This window comes from Hevea brasiliensis, chromosome 17, assembly GCF_030052815.1.
Source record: "Hevea brasiliensis isolate MT/VB/25A 57/8 chromosome 17, ASM3005281v1, whole genome shotgun sequence".
NCBI lineage: Eukaryota > Viridiplantae > Streptophyta > Magnoliopsida > Malpighiales > Euphorbiaceae > Hevea > Hevea brasiliensis.
In genome coordinates this window covers 8,772,580-8,791,869 of record NC_079509.1, presented here as the reverse complement: position 1 = coordinate 8,791,869, position 19,290 = coordinate 8,772,580, and the positions used below count along the sequence as shown (strand labels likewise).

At 35.7% G+C, this 19,290-nt stretch overlaps 2 protein-coding genes across 3 annotated transcripts; one reads left to right on the top strand and one right to left on the bottom strand.

Moving 5' to 3' along the window:
* Positions 1 to 2,824: 2,824 nt before the first annotated feature.
* Positions 2,825 to 7,346, top strand: LOC110642795 (cysteine-rich receptor-like protein kinase 1). Its single transcript, XM_021794948.2, is given in 7 exon segments — positions 2,825 to 4,020; positions 4,249 to 4,359; positions 4,452 to 4,793; positions 4,900 to 5,134; positions 5,261 to 5,405; positions 5,583 to 5,844; positions 5,847 to 7,346. Coding segments are annotated over 7 exon segments (2,019 nt in total). The 5' UTR covers positions 2,825 to 3,236; the 3' UTR covers positions 5,987 to 7,346.
* An 8,180-nt stretch (positions 7,347 to 15,526) lies between these two features.
* LOC110642829 (LRR receptor-like serine/threonine-protein kinase GSO1) lies at positions 15,527 to 19,290 on the bottom strand. 2 transcript variants are annotated; one of them, XM_058139820.1, is made up of 2 exons: positions 18,241 to 19,288; positions 15,527 to 18,009 (listed from the first exon to the last, which is right to left on the bottom strand). In XM_058139820.1, the coding sequence occupies exons 1-2, from the start codon at positions 18,616 to 18,618 to the stop codon at positions 15,685 to 15,687; spliced, it is 2,703 nt and encodes a 900-aa protein (XP_057995803.1). In that variant the 5' UTR covers positions 18,619 to 19,288; the 3' UTR covers positions 15,527 to 15,684. The 2 variants fall into 2 exon arrangements, with proteins under 2 accessions (XP_057995803.1, XP_021650697.2); XM_021795005.2 differs by having other exon boundaries at positions 15,527 to 19,290.

Genomic DNA, 19,290 nt, shown 5'->3' with positions numbered 1-19,290 from the left:
AATATTTATAAATTTTTATATATTATATTTTAAATAAATATAATTGAAATATTTTATAAAATTATTATATTTTTAAAATATAAATTATTAATAAAAATATATAAAATTAAATAAATTTAAATATTTTTTAAATAATAATAATAAAATTTAAGATAAATTTAATTATTAAATATATTAATAAATTCAAATATATTAATTTTTTATAGGTATTATAGTCGTTGCTATCCCAAATGCATCTTCTTAATTAATGCCAATTGTCAAATAAAGATGTATAGAAAAATTTGGGTGGTGACAATACGATAACGTGATCTCTCCTTTTTGTAGAGAGAGTTTTTGCTCTCTAGCTCCTCTTTCGTCACCTAGGGCTCGGCACTTGTCACTACTACTTGTCAGTCTTCCCCTGCCCATTTGGCAGGAGAAGGCTTCCCTCTCCCTAACTTCGCGTGGGTTCCCTCCCTTCCACAGTGTTGGGTTGTGTTTTGTAGTTGGATCGATATTGTTTGAGGGTTTTGTTGAGCTGCCCTCTTTTATATTTCTTGTTCCGCTTGGTTATGTGATGTAGGTATCTGAAACTCAGGCATTGGCCTTTTTTTTCCAATTTAAACGATGAAAGGAGGCACTGCTTGAAGAGAATTATATCTAGTCAAGTTTGATATTGCCTTGTAAGGCGCGAGTAAATCGCCAATAAGCTCTGTCATCTCCTTCCTCTGCAATATCTACGATGCTATGAGAGTTCTTGTTTTCCTTCGGCCTTTGTTTTCCTGATGCTCCGCTAGACAACAGTTGTAAAGAGGCTTCCTTGCTCTTCAGTGGTTATCTAAGTCTTTCATGGTGATAAAAGTTCAGAAATCCTCTGCACTTTCACCTTTCCTGGCTCTACAAGTCGTCTCTGGCAACGGTGGGTAGTCTAATTAGCGAGGTTCTGCTGCTGTTGCTTCTTACTTATTCAGGTCCTGATTTATGGGTCACTTTTTGCCCGTTGCACTAGCCATTATCATTGACCCAGCAAATCAAATTTTGACATCCTTGGGTGACCTTTTTTTTAATTATTATATTTTGTTTTATTTTTTTAATTTAATTTTGGGTGCAAGGAATTTTTTTTATTGGGATGGTAAGCAAGGTTGAAATCCATGGCATGACGCATAAATGCTAAAAAGTTGCCTCTAGATACTTAATAAAAGTCAAATTAGGCATCATTCACAAGCTTATAAGATTTTCTAGGAAATTTAATAATAATAATAAAAAAATACAACCCCTTCCATAAATACAACTATACGTCAATTTTATTTCTCATCACATAGGCATTGTTATGTCAATTTTTTTAAATATGAAAATTACAATTTAATATATTGAGTATTATTTAATTTATTAATTAAACGAGGCATTATATCTTAAATAGAGACTATTTTATAAATTATATTTAAATAATTTGAATTTAAAATTTAATTATTATTTTTATATACGCTATAATATTCTTTACATTTGACTAAAAAAAAAAATAATTGTACAGCTAAAAGAGTGGCAGTGAAATTTTGACCACAAGGCAAGATTTTCCTCTCGCTTGTTCTACAAGAAGCAAGAATTGTCTTTGAAGATGACAAGCACTAATCTCTAAATCTCATCATTATGCTATTGGGTTTTTCAAACATGATCAAAGATCCCATCTCTACAATCTCTTGTTCTAACTTAGGTGTAGAATGCATCATTATAATCTTTTAATTTGGAAATTAGTGACACAATACTTCCATTATTGATAAAAATTTCTTTACTACTTTTGTTAATTTTTTTTAATTATTTTGAAAAATAAAAAAAATTGCAACACGGCAAAGCTCAACATGTAATGTTTTAATATAATGAAAGTTTTGAAAATTAAATTTAAATACAGAAATTATAGCATATATTTAAATCAGTATTTCTTTATTTATGCAAATATGGAAAACATGAATTTAGAAAATATTGTTATTTAATGCTTTGAATATACCAAATAATCTCTTATTAAATTAAGTAAATGACTAATATAAGAGTCAGGAAATTAAATTTATAAATTTTTTTTTCTTTTTAAAACTTTTTAACCAAAATTTGATGATTTTTTCCTTTTTAAAAAGGTGGTAGTGAAGCCCTAGAATCCAAGAATTAAACTTGTCAAGTAAGTCCCAGTTATTTAATAATTAGGGTTTTTGGCCAGAAATATGTTCTCAATATGCCCTTAAACCCACCATTCCATAAATTGCCATTTACAATATGTTTTTGGATAAATTATAGGAGGGGAAGGAAAATAAAGGGAGGAAATTTTTTTTTTATTTTTCATCTTTTATTTATTTATTTTTTTTTTGTGTTTGGGAAAGAGAGAAAATAAATTTATTTTCTCTTGTAAAAGAGTGAAAACAAAATAATTAAAATTACTATTTTATCTTTATCTTATAAATTATTTTTTTTATGCGAATAAAGATTTCAATTTAATAAACACTCTATTAAATATATAATTATGAAAAGGGGCTCATAAAATATTACTCCACTATTTTATCATTGATGTTAAAATATTAAAAAAAACATGCAAATAATTAAAAAACATTAATAAATATAAAAATAAAATAATTATTATATAATTTTATAAATTAAAAATATGACTTTATCCCACACTATTTCTTTTTTCTCCAAATAAGAGAGAACGAGTTTAAAAAAAAATATTAGATATTTTTCTTTCAATCCTCAATTTTCCTCTATTTTCCAAATAAAAAAAAAATATAACATCATGAATATTTTTCATAATTTATTTTCCTTCCTCCCTCTTTTCCTCCGATTCAAACAAGCAGTTACGGAACACATTATGAGTAAAATGTATGCGATGTTCATATAACCATAATCTAAATGAAGAAAACAAAACTAAATCCAGGTCATTGATTGAGTCTTCTTCCATCTCCCTCTCCCTGGAGAGCCAAGAAACATAGCCAGAAACTACCATGAATGCGACAAAAACAAACAGAAAACCTTCTCTTAAATAAAACCACTCCATAATTCATCCCAAATAATACTCTCTCCGTCTCCATTTCCCTCTGAATCTCTCAGAGGGAGATAGGGAGAAAGAAGGAGAGTCTGGTTGTTGCAGAGAAGATTATCCTATTCAAAGTGATGATCCCACGTACTCTCTTCTTTTTCACCTTCGACATAAAACAGGGGAGAACAGAGCGAAACAGAGGGAAAATAGAATAAATTAGAGCAAGTCCCGTTTTATTTCAATGCAACTATCATTCAAAATCCTTCAGAATCTCTCATGGACATTCTTGATTTTTCTTATTTTCTTCTTTCTCTCTTCTTCTGCCACCCGTAATTCTGAAATCCAACTTACCTGCGGTTCCCATAAGGACGAGCTCAATTCCACTATCTCCACGTCTTTCGTTCCAAATTTTGTCAAAGTCATGGAATCTATCCAACAACAAGTGTCTAGGAGAAACTGGGGGCATGCTGCTGTTACCTGGCCATCGCCTCAGGTCCATGCCTTAGCCCAGTGCCACAGTGATCTCTCTACCCTTGATTGCAAACTCTGTTTTAGCCAGGGCAGAGTAAAGCTTCCCGGTTGCCTCCCCAGTACGGCTGCTCGTATCTTTCTTGATGGCTGCTTTCTTCGCTACGATAATTACAGCTTCCTCCATGAATCCATCGACCCTAATTATGATAATGTGAACTGTAGCCAGGCAGCAGGTGTTTTGATAGATAGCTCTTTGCACATGGATTTTAGGAGAAAGGTTGCAGATGTGATCAAGAATGTCACTGAAAGAGCCCTTGGCAACGGAACGTTTGCCACTGTAGAGGGAAAAGGAGGAGTCGTTCCAGCTTATGCATTGGCTCAGTGTTGGAATTCACTTAACTACAGGGAGTGCAGAGATTGCTTGGTGAAGGCAGGCTCACAATTGAGGACATGTGCTCCTGGGGCACAGGGCCAGGCTCTGTTTACCGGTTGTTATATGCGGTATTCTACAGAGAGATTCTTTAACACCAGCTCAGAAGCAGCAGACCAAGGAAGTAAAATTGGTTTTAACCATTCTTCCACTCCGTTTCTCTTCAAATTTTGGTTTTAGTTGGATTAAATTGCCTGGTATTAAATGTTGTCAGTGGTTTATCCTCTGATTGGAAGTGTTAAATCATATTTTCCGGCTTTCTGCTTATGGGAATAGAAATGAGTGCTTGTTTGCTGTTATTCCATCTCTGCCAGGTGTTCTTATAATTTAACATGTTTTGCTAAATGTACAGGCTCACATGCTGGTATGATAGGAGCAATTGCCTTAGCAGCAGCAGCCTTTATCGTGCTGGCTTCCTTTGGTGCTTTTATTGGGTATGGGAGATTATCTAAGAGGAAAGCAGGTAAAATTCCAACCAAAAATGAATATCCTCTATGGTCTCGCGATTTGATATTCATCCATTTCCTATTTCCTAACATGACGCACTCTGTGCAGAGCAAAACAATCTTAGGGGCCTTACAAACTGGTCTAATTTGAATTTTAAGTATGAAGTGCTTGAGAAGGCAACCAATTTTTTTAGCGACGACATGAAATTAGGTCAAGGAGGGGCCGGTTCTGTATTTAAAGGAAGTCTCCCAGATGGAAGAACGGTTGCAGTTAAGAGATTGGTCTATAATACACAGCAATGGGTTGATCAATTCTTCAATGAAGTGAACTTGATCAGTGATATTCAACACAAAAATCTTGTAAGACTTCTGGGTTGCAGTATTGAAGGCCCTGAGAGCCTTCTTGTTTATGAATATGTACCCAACAGGAGCCTTGATCAAATTCTTTTCAGTAAGTTGCCCAACTTGATCTTTTTCATATCTTTAGCAGCAGCAGAATAGAGTTATTAGAAGCTTACTTCTGAATTCCTCATTTCTAAACCCTTAATTTCTTGCAGTGAAGAACACAATACATATCCTAAGCTGGCAGCAGCGGTATAATATCGTCCTTGGAACAGCAGAAGGGCTTGCGTATCTTCATGGAGGTTCAGGAGTAAAAATTATCCACAGAGACATAAAAACTAGCAACATTCTCCTTGATGAGATGCTTACTCCAAAGATTGCTGATTTTGGACTTGCTCGTTGCTTTGCGACTGATAATACCCATATTAGCACAGGGATTGCAGGAACACTGTAAGAAAATCAATCCCCATACAAGTTACTGGCTACAATCCCCATACAAGTTACTAGCTAGTCTCACTTTTAATCTATATTTTTCTGTTCTTCTAAATTATTATTATTATTATTTTCTTTTTACAGGGGTTATATTGCTCCTGAGTATCTTATTCGAGGACAGCTAACAGAGAAAGCAGATGTTTATGGTTTTGGTGTTCTTGTTCTGGAGATTGCAACTGGCGAAAAGAAGAGCATTTATTCACAGGGATCGAATTCAATTTTGCACTCTGTAAGATTCTTATTCCTTGTTTTCTATTTCGTGGAAACTTGCTATTGTCGACATTCTGAGGCCATAATTTAAGGTAGGTTTGAAATTAAGAAACAGCAACAACCAAAGGAAAAATCAATTGATATCAGATAGTTGTAATTGATACTCAAGTGACATAGCTTTGTTATGTGGCATCAGGTTTGGAAGCATTACAAGGCAAAAACACTTGCTCAAGCCATTGATCCCAGGCTTAGAGATAGACATCCTGAAAAAGATGCAGAAAATGTGCTTCAAATAGGACTTCTATGCACACAAGCTTCTGCTTTACTAAGACCGTCCATGGCTGAAGTAGTTCAGATGCTAACCAATAGAGAATGTGAAATCCCTTCACCAAAGCAACCTCCGTTCTTAAATGCTAGTCTAATTAATGCAGATGACTCCACAGAAAACTCTATTACGAAATTTCACTTACCAAGAGTACTTCCATAACCATAAATCCGCAAGTATTAACTCAACTACCCTCGAATGATGCCCAATATTCATTTGTTACAGCTAGTCCCACGTGGAGTTGTGCTTCATTGGAAAATTCTGAGACAAGATAGTATCAACTCAATAGTGTATATTCAATAAATGGACCAATGTATAGTGCATATTCAAGAATTCAAGTCAAGAGACAGACCTCTTTGCAGTACCTGAAGTGGGTTGGTAAAGAATCGATCGAGCAAGACATCTGCCAGTGGAGAATGACGTGTTTCAGCCATTGAAGTTGAAAAGAGTTGGTACACATAAAGTGGAAGGACAAGGTTGGCTTATCACGCGGAGATGCTTGGCTGCTTATGATACTTGGAATTTTTCCATGGATAGGGGAGATTCACATAGTTTTTTCTTTTATTTTTTAAACAAAACCTTATGTAATTTTGGGTCATTCCCTCGTAGATCTTTAAAAAAAGGGAAGAAGAATCTTTTTTTTGCTCTTCCTTTTTCTTTCTTTCATGTCCTAAGGTCTACGTGGGTTAATCTCTTTTAGGTATGGCCTTTTTCAAACATTTCTTTCAGGTGGCGTATTCTATGAGAACAGAATTAGAAAAATGTGAAATGGGTTTGTTTGTCACTCAATTTTTCCTGCAATGTGGTCATGTCGGCATCGAAAGGCATCACCAACTACTACTCATGATGGATGAAGTTGAAACCTATTGCCATCCACAGTGAGTGGTTCTGGCTGGCACTATGGATAATAGTAATAATAATAATAGGAGGCTCCCTTGCCGATAAATTTGTTTTAAAACCATCTCAAACTCCACTTTAATTCATTCTATGCTGTTGCTCAATAATCTAGTTCATTGCATTGTGCTAAAATTTAGTCTAAATTTTGCTAGGGGTTATTTTCGAGATTGTAACTTGTACCGCTAAATTTAGGCATCTTGCTCTCACCTTTTCTTTTCTTACCTCTTCGTCGCCAACTCACTTCATGTCAGGTCATTTCTTCCTATTGTTCTCCATTTTCAAATTCACACTTGCTGCATCCCAAGCCTTTTTCTGCCTTTTGCAACAATGTCAAATGTAAATCAGTTAGTCGCCTTTATGCACTGGATTGGTCGCCAAAGGAAGAAGAGGAAGATGGAATCGGTCTTAGACTCGGAGGGGGCTCTGAAAACTTCACTACCGCAACCTTCACCATCCAATCCTTTCCCTTGTCCTATTCACTGTCGCCATTGTTGTGGATCTGTCATGTGCTTTAATGGAAGAAACCATCACAACTTGTACTTTATATTACTATCTGGTAAAAATAGAAATTTTTTTAAAGAGTTAGGCTTGACATCTGTTGAGATCCTACATTGATTTTGGCTTGGACACTCTTTTCTCCTTAAACTAACTTTTGGGGTGAGTTAGGCCCGATCTATTTTAGTATTTCACGTTTTAGGTATTCGTTCTTGGGCATGAGAAAAGTTTATTAAGATTCCATATTAGTTTTTGTTGTGCATGCGAAAGCCTGTAAACTGTAAAGAAATAAAATAAACACACAAAACACTAATATTTACGTAGTTCACCCTCTCAACATAGGGCTATATCCATAGGCATGACATCTTCCACTATCATCAATAATGAATTATTAATTACAAATTCAAATTATACTATCAATCGACCCAATTACACCCAAGAAAATCCATACATCAAATTATATTTACTCATAGTAAATATATTAGTTAGTCTCAATCAGTCCTCTAGACATAACCCAATATATTTACTATTACAACACTATACCACAAAAGGTGTCTTCAACTATATGGGCAAGAGCCCTCCCACCAATAGACAAGAATCCATTCCTCTTGAATTCTTATGTCCTTACTCTACTTTAGGTCGAAGCCTATCTCCACTGCAATGACCAAGTGCTCCTCATCAATGGGCAGAGCGAAATACTCAGTAATTGGCAAAGCCCCTCTTTACAATAGGTGACAGCCTCACTCCATGGGCTAAAAGCCATTCTCTTCAATGGGCAAAAGTCAAATAACTTTTTCCATCATTCTTCTATTTATAGTGTTAATTTCCTAAATCCTTATCTGATTACGAGTCCCACACTAAATTTAGAAATAACACTAAAATAAGAGTTCTACTCATTATAGGAAATATTCTTTCATCCTATTGAGGAATATTTCTCTCACTCAATTAGGAAAAGATCTCTCTCAAAATCTCATTAGGATTTTGAGTCATAATTCTAACAGTTTTGAATAGGGGTAAAGTGTTAAAATAGTCTATTTATAATATGGCAACTCTTTAAAATATTTGAATATTCAACTTCAGAGTACATGTGACCGATCGTCTCATTCGATGATGAGTTCAGAGTTAACCAGCCCAAATGACTAACTTGACATTTGAGGAATTCTCGTGTCTAACTGTACCGAGATAAGGAATTGACAAGACATTAATAGAGAAATTGACATCAAGTGTGTCCAAGTATGCCCTTGATTAGGAGGTTTGTGTATAAAGTTTCAATAAGGGAAGAAACTTTAGATATAGAACTTAATGGAAGGTATTGATTGGTGTGTAAAATTTTACTGATTAGAATTATATGATAGGTTGACATTAGGATTGTTTAGGATGAAAAGTATCAACATAATAAGCCACACATATATCTTTTTTGGTCTCATAAAAAAAAGTGTGAAGCTAAAGTCTCAAGAAAATTCATAATAAATGACGCGTAAAAAGAAATATATCATTATTACCCCACTTCACACAAATCCCTTTGTAATAATCACAAACATAACAGAGTAATAAATAATCCAAAAAATATCACCAATATGACTACATGTGCTTTACTATTAATTATAAATCATACATGATTAGCAGCTACCCATCGATAAGAATATGTACATCTAATATAAAGCACGATCTCTCTCTTGTTTTAAGAGAGAGAAAATTTCTCTCAACGTTTGGTAGCTACTTCTTTTTCTTAGTTTTGCTGGAGAGTGTCAGTTGTGCTTTCCCTGCCCTTTGAAGTGAGGGAAGCAATTGCCATTTTGTTTCTCTAAGCTAGATAAGGGATGGCTCTCCCTCTATCCTCGTTTCAGCATACATATTTGTTGAGTTTGTTTTTGTCAAGGAGAACTTCGCCTAAGTAGTTTGTGCTTAGTCGGTCCTAAGCCCGGATAAAGGAAGAGGGTTGCAGTAGGTGACAATCAGCGTAAAAATTTTATCACACCTTATGATTTGGATTCAAATGATATAAACGTTGGGGCGTCCTCTACTTATGACACGTTACATAAGAGTCCGGGTGTAGTGAGAAATATGCAAGGGTATAGGGCGTTTACCGAAATCGACACGCCATGCCAGTGATAGTGAGTTCGCAAGTGCACGAGTCACAGTAGTATAGTTTTAAAAATAATATCGTTCCCACAGGGAATTGCGCTTAAATTGAAAATAAAAGAATAAGCTAATTAGAATGGTAAAATTTAAAGATATTAAAAATGAAAATTAAAATTAAAATTGGTATTTGAGGAATTTAAACTAAATCAAACAATTAACTAAATTAATTAAACTAGATTACCAAAATTTAATTTGAAATTTCTATTTATGAAATTAGGAGGAATTAAATCTAAATTCAATAAAAATTAAAGTGATTCTAGAGATTGGATTTTCAATATTGTTTGCATGTGGTTTATCCCTAATTTAGCCAAACACATGAGAATTGCAATTTTGAGGGAAATCAATTCTTAGTTCTTTGAAACCTTTTTCAAGTATTTCAAAGTTGGTATTCATTAAATCAAATCCTGTTTTCACGGTATTTCAAACCTAACAAAAACCCAATTAAAGCTCTAATTGATTTTGGAAAGTCCCCTTAATCCTCTTAGCTTATCTCTAACACCAAGAAAACTATGTTTATTGCAAGATTATCTATCCCAAATATTCACTTTTAGTCCATCTATTAAGGATTAAAGCTTAACTTAATGAGGGCCCATTCATCAAACAAGGCAACAAGCTCACAAGCAATAAATCAAAATGTAACAAATCTCATTTAAATGACTAAATCAGTTCAAAACCACAATACAAAGCAATATTTACAAACCCATCTCTAGAATCTCAAACAACTACTCACAAATCATAGTTTCAAGTCAAACCCAAGTGTAGAAATGAAGAAATAATGAAAATCTAAGTTAAGGAATAGAAAAACCCAGAAGAATGCTGATGAATCTACTGTTGGAGAGTGCAGAAAATGGCCTCTACTGCTGCTGGAAAATGGCTGCCGTCCTCCTCTCTTTCTCTCCTTCTTTCTTGCCAAAAATGCCTCTCTTCCTCCTTGTGGAAAGAAATAGATAAAGGAGGTTTTATATGGGTCAGAGATCTTCCCTAGAATGGTAAAAAAGTAGAAGATTCCAGAGATTCCAGAGAAAGTGAGGTATAAAATCAGAGTAACGAAAATGCCACGTCAGCCATTTCCAGTAAAAATGACATAAGCTGAATCGGTTGTATCGCAGGTTGTGCAGCTCTCGGCCATTTTTAACTCAACTTCAAAATTTTTGCAATTCAACTTAAATTTCCTCCAAATGGCTGCTCTGATCAAAATACACTAAATTTCTCTAAATTTAACCTACAAAACAAATAAATTCCAAAAGTTAAACTAAGAAGTGTAAAATTGTAAAATTGACTAAATATATGTTAATATTTATAGTAATAGCTATGAACAAGAGTAAATTATGTGCAAGAATTATACCTAAATGATGATATAAAATGCATGCATTAGCCATCGCTCGGGTGTGGTGTTAAATGAGTAAGGGTTCTCACATCAAGTACCGGTGTGGGTAAATAAGTTAGTCAATAGGACAGATAGTAGAACAGATAATAGAACATAACACAAGATAGATATAGAAAATAATAGAAGATATCATAGAAGGAGACCAATTAGGAAGGAACAAGATAGGAGGAGGATCAAGGTTGGTACTTGAAATGTTAAATCACTTACAAAAAAATTAATGGAGCTTGTGGATACCTTGGAAAGGAGAAGGGTAAATATTACTTGCATTCATGAGTCTAAATGGGTAGGAGAGAAAAGCAAGGAAGTGGGTAATTCAGGGTACAAACTGTGGTTTGCTGGAAAGGAGAGAAACGAGAACGGAGTGGGCATAATCATAGACATGACATTAAAAGACACTGTAATAGCTGTGAAAAGAGTAGGAGATAGAATTATACTAGTAAAGCTAGTACTAGAAGGAGAAATAATAAATGTAGTTAGTGCTTATACCCTATAAATAGGACTAGATAGTGAGAGTAAATAAAGGTTTTTGGAAGATATGGATGATTTAATGCAAAGCATACTGAATGAAGAGAATGTTTTCATTGGTAGAGATTTGAATGAACATGTAGGAAGTGATAGGCAAGTTATGAGAATGTTCATGGAGGTTTTGGTTTTGGCAGTCGAAATAAGGAGGAAAAAAACATCTAAGATAAGAGTTGCAGAGATGAGAATGTTAAGGTGGATGAGTGGCCATACTAGACTAGATAAAGTCCGTAATGAGAGTATTAAAGAAAAGGTAGGAGTTGTGCCAATTGAGGATAAGTTGAGAGAAAGAAAATTGAGGTGGTTTGGTCATGTGAAGTGTAAACATACGGAGGCTCCAGTTAGACAAGTAGAGCACATTAGGTTAGAGGATAGAAAGAAAAAAGAGTTAGACCTAAATTGACTTGGAGGAGAGTAGTACAACATGACCTAGAAACATTATACATTTCTGAGTATTTAACTCAAAATCGTTTAGAGTGGGGAAAGCGAATTCATATAGCCGACCCCAAATTTTTGAGATGAAAGCTTAGTTGAGTTGAGTTGAGTTGTAGTTTTTGTGAAGGGGAGGAGAATGAAGAGAGCTATCTAACAGCTCTTGCCAGTGTTAGTACTCTGGCTAGTTGCTAGTTATCTGTGGTGAGGAATGAGTCCACCGATTAAACCTTCAATGGCCGACTCAATTTAAGTTAGAATGAAATGCCTCGGACCTTGCATTTTCTACCCACCTTCCCTCTTTGATGGCCATGGTTGGTCGAAGTTGGTGACTTGGGTCTAGTGGTGGCTGGGTGGTCTCTCTCGGGCATTAGAGGGTAAGGCGATTCTTTGCCTTTGCTTTGATGCTTTGGTTCACTTTCTCAGTCTCGATTCTAGCTCTGGCCTTAGGTGGTTCGATGAAGCATTGGCATCGCCAGTGGTTTTTGGTTTCAGCGTGTTTAAGGATGCTGGCGATTTGCTAGTTTTGATGCATGGTGTCCTGGTTTGGGGTGGTTTCCTATGGGTTTGGGTTGTTGTATGGAGCTTGTTTTTATTTTTTTGGGGCTACCTTGGGCCTTTGTTCTCTATATATTTGGTTTTATTGTGTTTTGCCCTTTGAGCCTTGGTAATGCAATGAATTTACATATTAAATATATATATATATATACATCTATTCTACTCATTAAGTCATGCAAATAAATATAAATAGAAAAAAATGAAGACTAAAGTAAAGATGCCTACTTATCTTTTACCTTATTTTTATTGGGCTTTTTTTTTTTTAATCTTAACCCTTTTCATTTTTTTTAATAAATTATTTACTTAAACTTTTGAGGCTCATTGCCAGAGAATCTCACAATAATTTTTTTTACATGATTATAAATCCTTTTGTAAAACATCTAGGATTTTTTTTTTCTTTTCGAAAAATAAGATGGATTCATTCAGTAAATAACAACCATTATAGATTCAAGGCCATAATAGATAATAAAACCATAGCAAGCTCAGACTTAGGCCCAATACAAAGAATGCCCCTAACTACAACCAAACTCATAGCTCAAAAACTTCAGGCTTAGAGTCTGACCACAAAAAACCCTATAACGATGGGGAAGCCAACCCACACGAGCAACACATGGACAAAGGCACCTCTACACCAATTAGCCGTGGAAGACTTAGCCGCCACTTGCGGCACCGTGCTGATGACCGTTGAACAAGTAACTTCGAAATGCAAGGAGGCATATTAACCTCGCTCCAATAGATAGTGTATCGAATGAAATTCAAACGAGGCCATATTGGAAACCCCCTGCAAAGAGTCAACGTCGCAGAGCAATCAACACAAACAATGAGCCAATAACCAACTCCACAACTCAGAGGGGAAGTATGGCAAAGTCCTTTGGCGGTTTCAATTTCTTTTAGCCATTAAGGAACCAAAGGCTTAGATTTTAGCTAGAATATATCCCTAAGAATGCCATACCCACATGCAGAACTCCTAAAGCAAAGCCCCTATGCCATTAGGAGGAACACAAGCAAACTAGAAAATAGAGACATACACAACACATAGAGCCATCGTATGCTGCAACATATGCTTCACCAAAGAGTCCTAATCCTACATGCAACAAAATCAAAGGCCAAAAACTTATATACAACCTTGCTTGAAAGTGGAGAGGGAGAGATCCAATATCCAGACGAAGGAAAGGAAGCTGTCCCTTGCCTGGATCAGACAGGGAACAGCCAACGATCACGGCAGAAAAATAAGATGAAGCCTCAAAGGACAAATTAAACCGGAGAGAAAAATCTCTCTTTACATTCCAAAGGGAGAAAAAAAAGATAACAAGTTACAAAACTATAAAATATAAAAAAAAAAAAAAAAAAACTATGAATTATAAGCATCTAGGAGTTGCCAATTTCCAACTCGTATCATTACATATTCTTATTGATTCGAAAACATCAATTAATAGACTTGTTGATCATATGCATAAGCATATGTGCTTCTAATTGGTTGCTTCTTGATATGATTATTGTTATTTATTTGTAATGGTTGGCAATTGAAACACATAATTGAATGGCAATTCAATGTGTCCGTGATTGAGGATTTGGAAGACGTTTCAATATTAGCCACACAGCATTAGAAAGTGATCAAATAGATAGATTAGTGGAACCAGAGAGAAGAGTGATCAAGTAATGCATAACTGGGAAGAGGGAAGGCATTATCGAGAACCCTACTTCATCATCTTGTGTTACTGGAGCCCTATTGAAGAGAGTCATTTCACATTTAATTGCAAGACCCATAATTTTTTTTTTTTTTTTTTTTATAATCACATTCTTCTTTTGTCAATATTTATTTCGATTAAAAGATCTAATAATCAATGTGCATATGAAATTTTAGCCGCTATGACAATTCAGCAATTGAAATTTATGTTTTACTTTGTAAAATTAAAAAAAAAAAAGTATATTTGCATTAAAAAGTTTGTAAAAGTCTATTTAACATTACCATTTAAACTTTTATTAGAAAACTATTATTTTAAATATGTTCGTTGAAGATTATTAAAAATTATTTTTATATAGTAATAAAAACTTCAAAATAATTGAATAATTTTTTAATATTATTATTAATATAATTTTTTAAATATTGTTATTGAAGCTGTTATTCTGAAAAAATATATTTTTAAATACATTAATTAAAAATTATTAAAAATTAATTTAAAATTAAAATTGACATATTTTAATTTTAAAATAATTATATAATTTTTTAAGATAGCTTTAAAATAATAATTTTTGAAAAAAAAAACATTTTTATCTTCAATTTCAATTTTAAACGAAACCAAAGAATATTTTATAAAGAAAGCATATTTCAATATCAATTCAATGCAAAATAGATTATAAATAAAACTGGAATTTGATGGAATGTCAAGTCTACTGAAACGTAGCTTGGGTTTCCACCGACCTTCCTCCACTAAAACGATAGCTCGGCCCCAGCGGTCTACGAATGGCCCCAACTCCAAATAGGCTCAGGAATGGTAATAAGGAGGTGAAGCCACAAGGCACCTCTTGCCTATATATATATATATATATATATATATATAACAAATGCAATGGATAACTCCATTCAAAAACAAATGCTTTATTGCCGACTATGGGGCATATGCAATGCTTCTCCATAGTCCTGTCATGTGAATAGCCATCGTAACCATTAGTTACGAACCAACAAATCCATGCCGGGATATGGGCCGCAAGAGATCCAATCATGGCACAAGCTGAAACACTAAGTTTAGGCACTGAAGAAAGAAGTGATGTTGACATTTTAACAAATGGTTTGCCTTCAAAGAGACAAATAAATTATTTAATGATGTAATGCATTGTATTCTATTATTTATACGATCCACAGGTTAATTTCATACTTAACTACAATTTTTCATGTATTTTATCAGGTGAAGAGGGGAATGCTTGAATTGGTAAGCCTAAAACTATTGTCATCTCACGCCATCCTCAGTGAGGGGATATTTTTAATGCATTGCAAACGATGGTTAATTCAGTAGAATCTTTTGGAGGGTGGTGAAAGCGGTGGATTTGTAATGGAGAATTAACAGACTTCACAATCCCATCACCATGACCACCTTAGTGGACGATCTTCAATGCTCAATTCAGGATGCCTCTGCCATCGGCAATTGGGAACTGCGATTGCTGTTCCTTTCTACTCTTCTCATTAGGCCAGCAAACTAGCAAGATATTCAAGATCAGTAATGGCTATATGCGTGAAAAATATGAATCAGGCAATCCAAATGTACATTCATTTAGAGCGGGCATAATCTCTTACTCTCGGGTATTGAAACAGCTATGATAAAATACTAACAGCATTTCAAGCCCATGAACGGAGTAGGTAGAGCCACTCAACAATAGCAAAGGATTTGTGACTATAGCCTATTTTGAAATGTTATCATTATCATTACAACAGCAAAGATCAGTAAAAAGAAGACAAATTTATAGAATTGTACAAACCACAAATCGCTTGCAAAAGTATAAATAGGAAGGAAAAAAGACTAAAAGGAAACAACACATATCTTCTCAAACCAATGTATTTCCTATGGGTTCTGCATCCATTTTGAAAGGGAAAATGCAAGTTCTAGAATTTCGGTTATCTTGTGAAGGAACCATTACCATTGAGTTCACTTTCCAGTAGTCACCATTCTTTCTCTTCTGCTCTCCACAAACGCATTTCTCTTCATCTCTTCTTTGTTCAGTTCCACCACCAACCAAGCTTGATACCGTAACTCTTCTCCAGTTTTGCCACATTTTTACCATTATGTAAAGCATAATCAAGCAAATTAGTGTGGAAGTAAAGACAATGGCCACTATAATACCCACAACAGCAGCGTTGGAAAGGCTCCTTTTCTCTTGACCCCCTGAGCCCCAGCACGATACTAATGGTGGGCCGCATAGCTTGTTATTACCTATGAAGGAACTAAGTGGGAATCCTGAAAAGGTCGAAGGAAGTTGGCCCTGGAGATCATTATTTGACAGGTTTAGCATGTGGAGGCTGGTCAGCTTTGTAAGTGAAAAAGGCACTTCTCCTTGGAGGTGGTTGAAAGAAAGGTTCAATCTCTCTAACTTCACAAGATTTCCAAGAGAAGATGGAATCTCACCGAAGAGAGAATTCTCACTGAGATCAAGGATTACTTGTAACTCAGTCAGCCTTCCAAGCTCAGGAGGTATGGAACCCGTCAAGAAGTTCTCAGAGAGCCTCAGTTCAAAGAGTTTCTTGCACTCCTGAAGTGTCGAAGGAATGGAACCAGAAAGGTTGTTTCTGTGCAGACTTAGGACATTTAGAGAAGTGAGATTTCCTATCTCTTGTGGGATCTTGCCAGAGAAGTTGTTGCTATGAAGAGAAAGCTTGAGTAATCTTGAGCAGTTCCCAAGCTGTGCAGGTATTTCTCCATGGAAGTTATTGGATGAGAAATCCAGCTCTCCAATATCTTCTATGCTCCCTAACCAGGAAGGCATGGTGCCAGTTAGTTGGTTGTTACTCAGTAGCAAGTGTTCAAGCTTTCTACAGTTTGAAAGTTGGGGTGCAACATCTCCTGTGAGATTGTTGAATGATAAATCAAGGAACCTAAGCTCAGTGAGCTTGACAAACTCATTAGGAATGTTGCCGATAAGACGATTGTGGGCAAGGCGAAGACGACTTAGATTTATTGACATGGCTAGTCTATAAGGAATAGGACCTGAGAAACTGTTATTGGTTAAGTCTAAGGCGGTCAGAGAATTTGAACCCAGAAGAGGAGAAATGCTTCCCATAAACCTGTTGTGAGAAAAATTGATAATTTGCAGGTTTTTTAGAAGGAAGAGAGATGAAGGAAGAGGACCTTCAAATGAGTTATTATAAAGAGTGACTTTGTACAGTTCTGAAAGGAATCTGAACGTTGGTGGCAATGTTCCAGAGAGCTTATTATCTGCTAAGGCCAATATCTGAAGCTTTCTGCAGTAGCCCAAGCTCGGAGGGATTGGACCAGACAAGTCATTCTGCCTCAGTTGAAAGACGATCAGATTCTTAAGCTTCCCGATACTTGGGGGAATTGACCCATTGAAGTGGTTTCCAAAGAAATCAATTTCCGTTAGGCTGGTACAGTTTGTTAACTCCACTGGTATTTCTCCTGACAGCTGGTTATCGTAAAGATAGATAATACTCAACCTTTTTAACTTGCCAATTTCTGGTGGAAGTCCCCCCGTCATCAAATTGTCAAACAGGTAAAGATTCACCAAGTTACTCATGTTCCCAACTTCAGGAGGCAGTTTTCCACTAAAACTGTTGTTATTGAGCTTAAGATCTGTGAGGTTTTCTAGTTCGTCGAGGTCAGATGGCAGCTCTCCTTCAAAGTTGTTATCAGAGAGGTCCAGTTGTTGCAAAGAGGAGCAGTTCAACAGCTCTAAGGGGAACTTGCCCGACAGATTGTTTTGATGCAGGAAAAGTTGCTGCAGATGTGAATTCCGCAGACAGAAATTGCTTGGAATACTACCAGTCAGATCATTATTAGACAGGACCAAAGTTTCAAGATTCTTTAACTGGGAACTGAATAGGCTTACTGGTCCGGAGAGATTATTTACTGATAAGTCTAGCTTCTCAAGTTGAACCAGGTGGTTGAGCTCCAAAGGAATTTGGCCACTTAATCTATTTCCAAGCAGATTTAAGTACTTCAAGTTGGAGAGATGGCTTAACTCGACAGGGATTGAACCAGAAAGGCTGTTATTGGCCAAATTCAGTACTTGCAGTGATTTCAGACTTCCCAATGAAGCAGGGATTTCTCCCTCAAGGCTGTTGCCTGATGCTGCAAAGTTTTGGAGCTCTTTACAGCCATGAAGCTCTTCTGGTAGGAGGCCACTGAAACTGTTCTTCTGCAAGTCAAGGGACATCAGACGCTTCAAATTACCAATCTCAACTGGAATGCTTCCATTAAATTGACAATAAGCCAGACGCAAGACTCTTAACTTGGTTAAGTTGCCAATACTTGGTGTAATTTCACCTGATAACTGGTTATCTCCTATTCTAAGAACTTGCAATTTCTCCAATGAGAATATGCCTTCAGGAATCTTACCAAAGAGAAAATTTGAATAAAGAAGGAGTACCCTCAAATTTTGGATCTTCCCAAGCTCGGAAGGAATGGAGCCGGTAAGGACATTTGAAGACAAATCAAGTGTTTCAAGCGAAGTAAGATGCCAGAGCTCGGGCGAAATGGAACCTGATAGTCCTGAGCTGGACAGATTCAAGCCCACAACATGGCCTTGGTCATGTGAACACGCAAGTCCACTCCAGTTGCACATATGAGCTCGTGGAGACCAGCTATCAAGAACTCCTAAAGGATCAACCAGTTCTGATTTTATTCTCAGAAGCCAATAGGAGTCCGTTGAATTATCTTCAGCAAAAGCAGCAGCAAGAACAGCAAAAGCTAGAGCTGAAAACAGCATCAAGTGAGAAATTTGAATACTACCCATTTGAAGTTGCATCACAGAGATGAGAGTATATCAGATACTTGTTTGGAAATATCCGTTATTGCTTCTGGGGAAGCTCAGTTCCATATCGAAAGAGAAAGGTAAGAAAACAAACAAGAGAAGCTCAAGTCGAACACAATCAGCAAGACAATAAACAGGAGACGAAATGAGGAATTAGAGGAAATTTGAAAAAAGTTTCAAACTACTGGGATGATGAAAGCTTTGAAGCTTATATAGTGCGGTTGAAGAAGGCATGCTAATCATAATTTGTATAGAAAGTTGACAATAATGCACTAACAGTGTAATTAAACTTTTAACTCACAGCCGTCTCTTTTCACCTTTTTTTAAGTTTTGCTAAAAGGTTGGATTCTTTTTTATTTTTTTATAAATTTCCCTCTCCTTTTCCTCTCAAGTCAATCATGGTATGTAAGTACCATGTACAGTAGCCTGTGACATGGAAAAACGTATGCAGATAAGGTAAGTGATAGGTACTGCTATATGGAGACCAGAGTTTGGGGAAATATCAAATACCCACTTGTGCCTATAAAGAATACTCTGAGGAGCCGGGTCTCTGGTTATTTTATAGTTTCCCATATCTTTTTGCAAGAATCCATTAGAATTGTTCCAAAAGATTAAGTAGAATTTGACTTTCTATGAGATACAGTCCAATCGAACTCCAACAACTGT

Bases quoted from the DNA above. Each gene is read 5' to 3' on its own strand.
- LOC110642829 (XM_021795005.2), bottom strand. From the start codon at position 18,618: ATGCAACTTCAAATGGGTAGTATTCAAATTTCTCACTTGATGCTGTTT.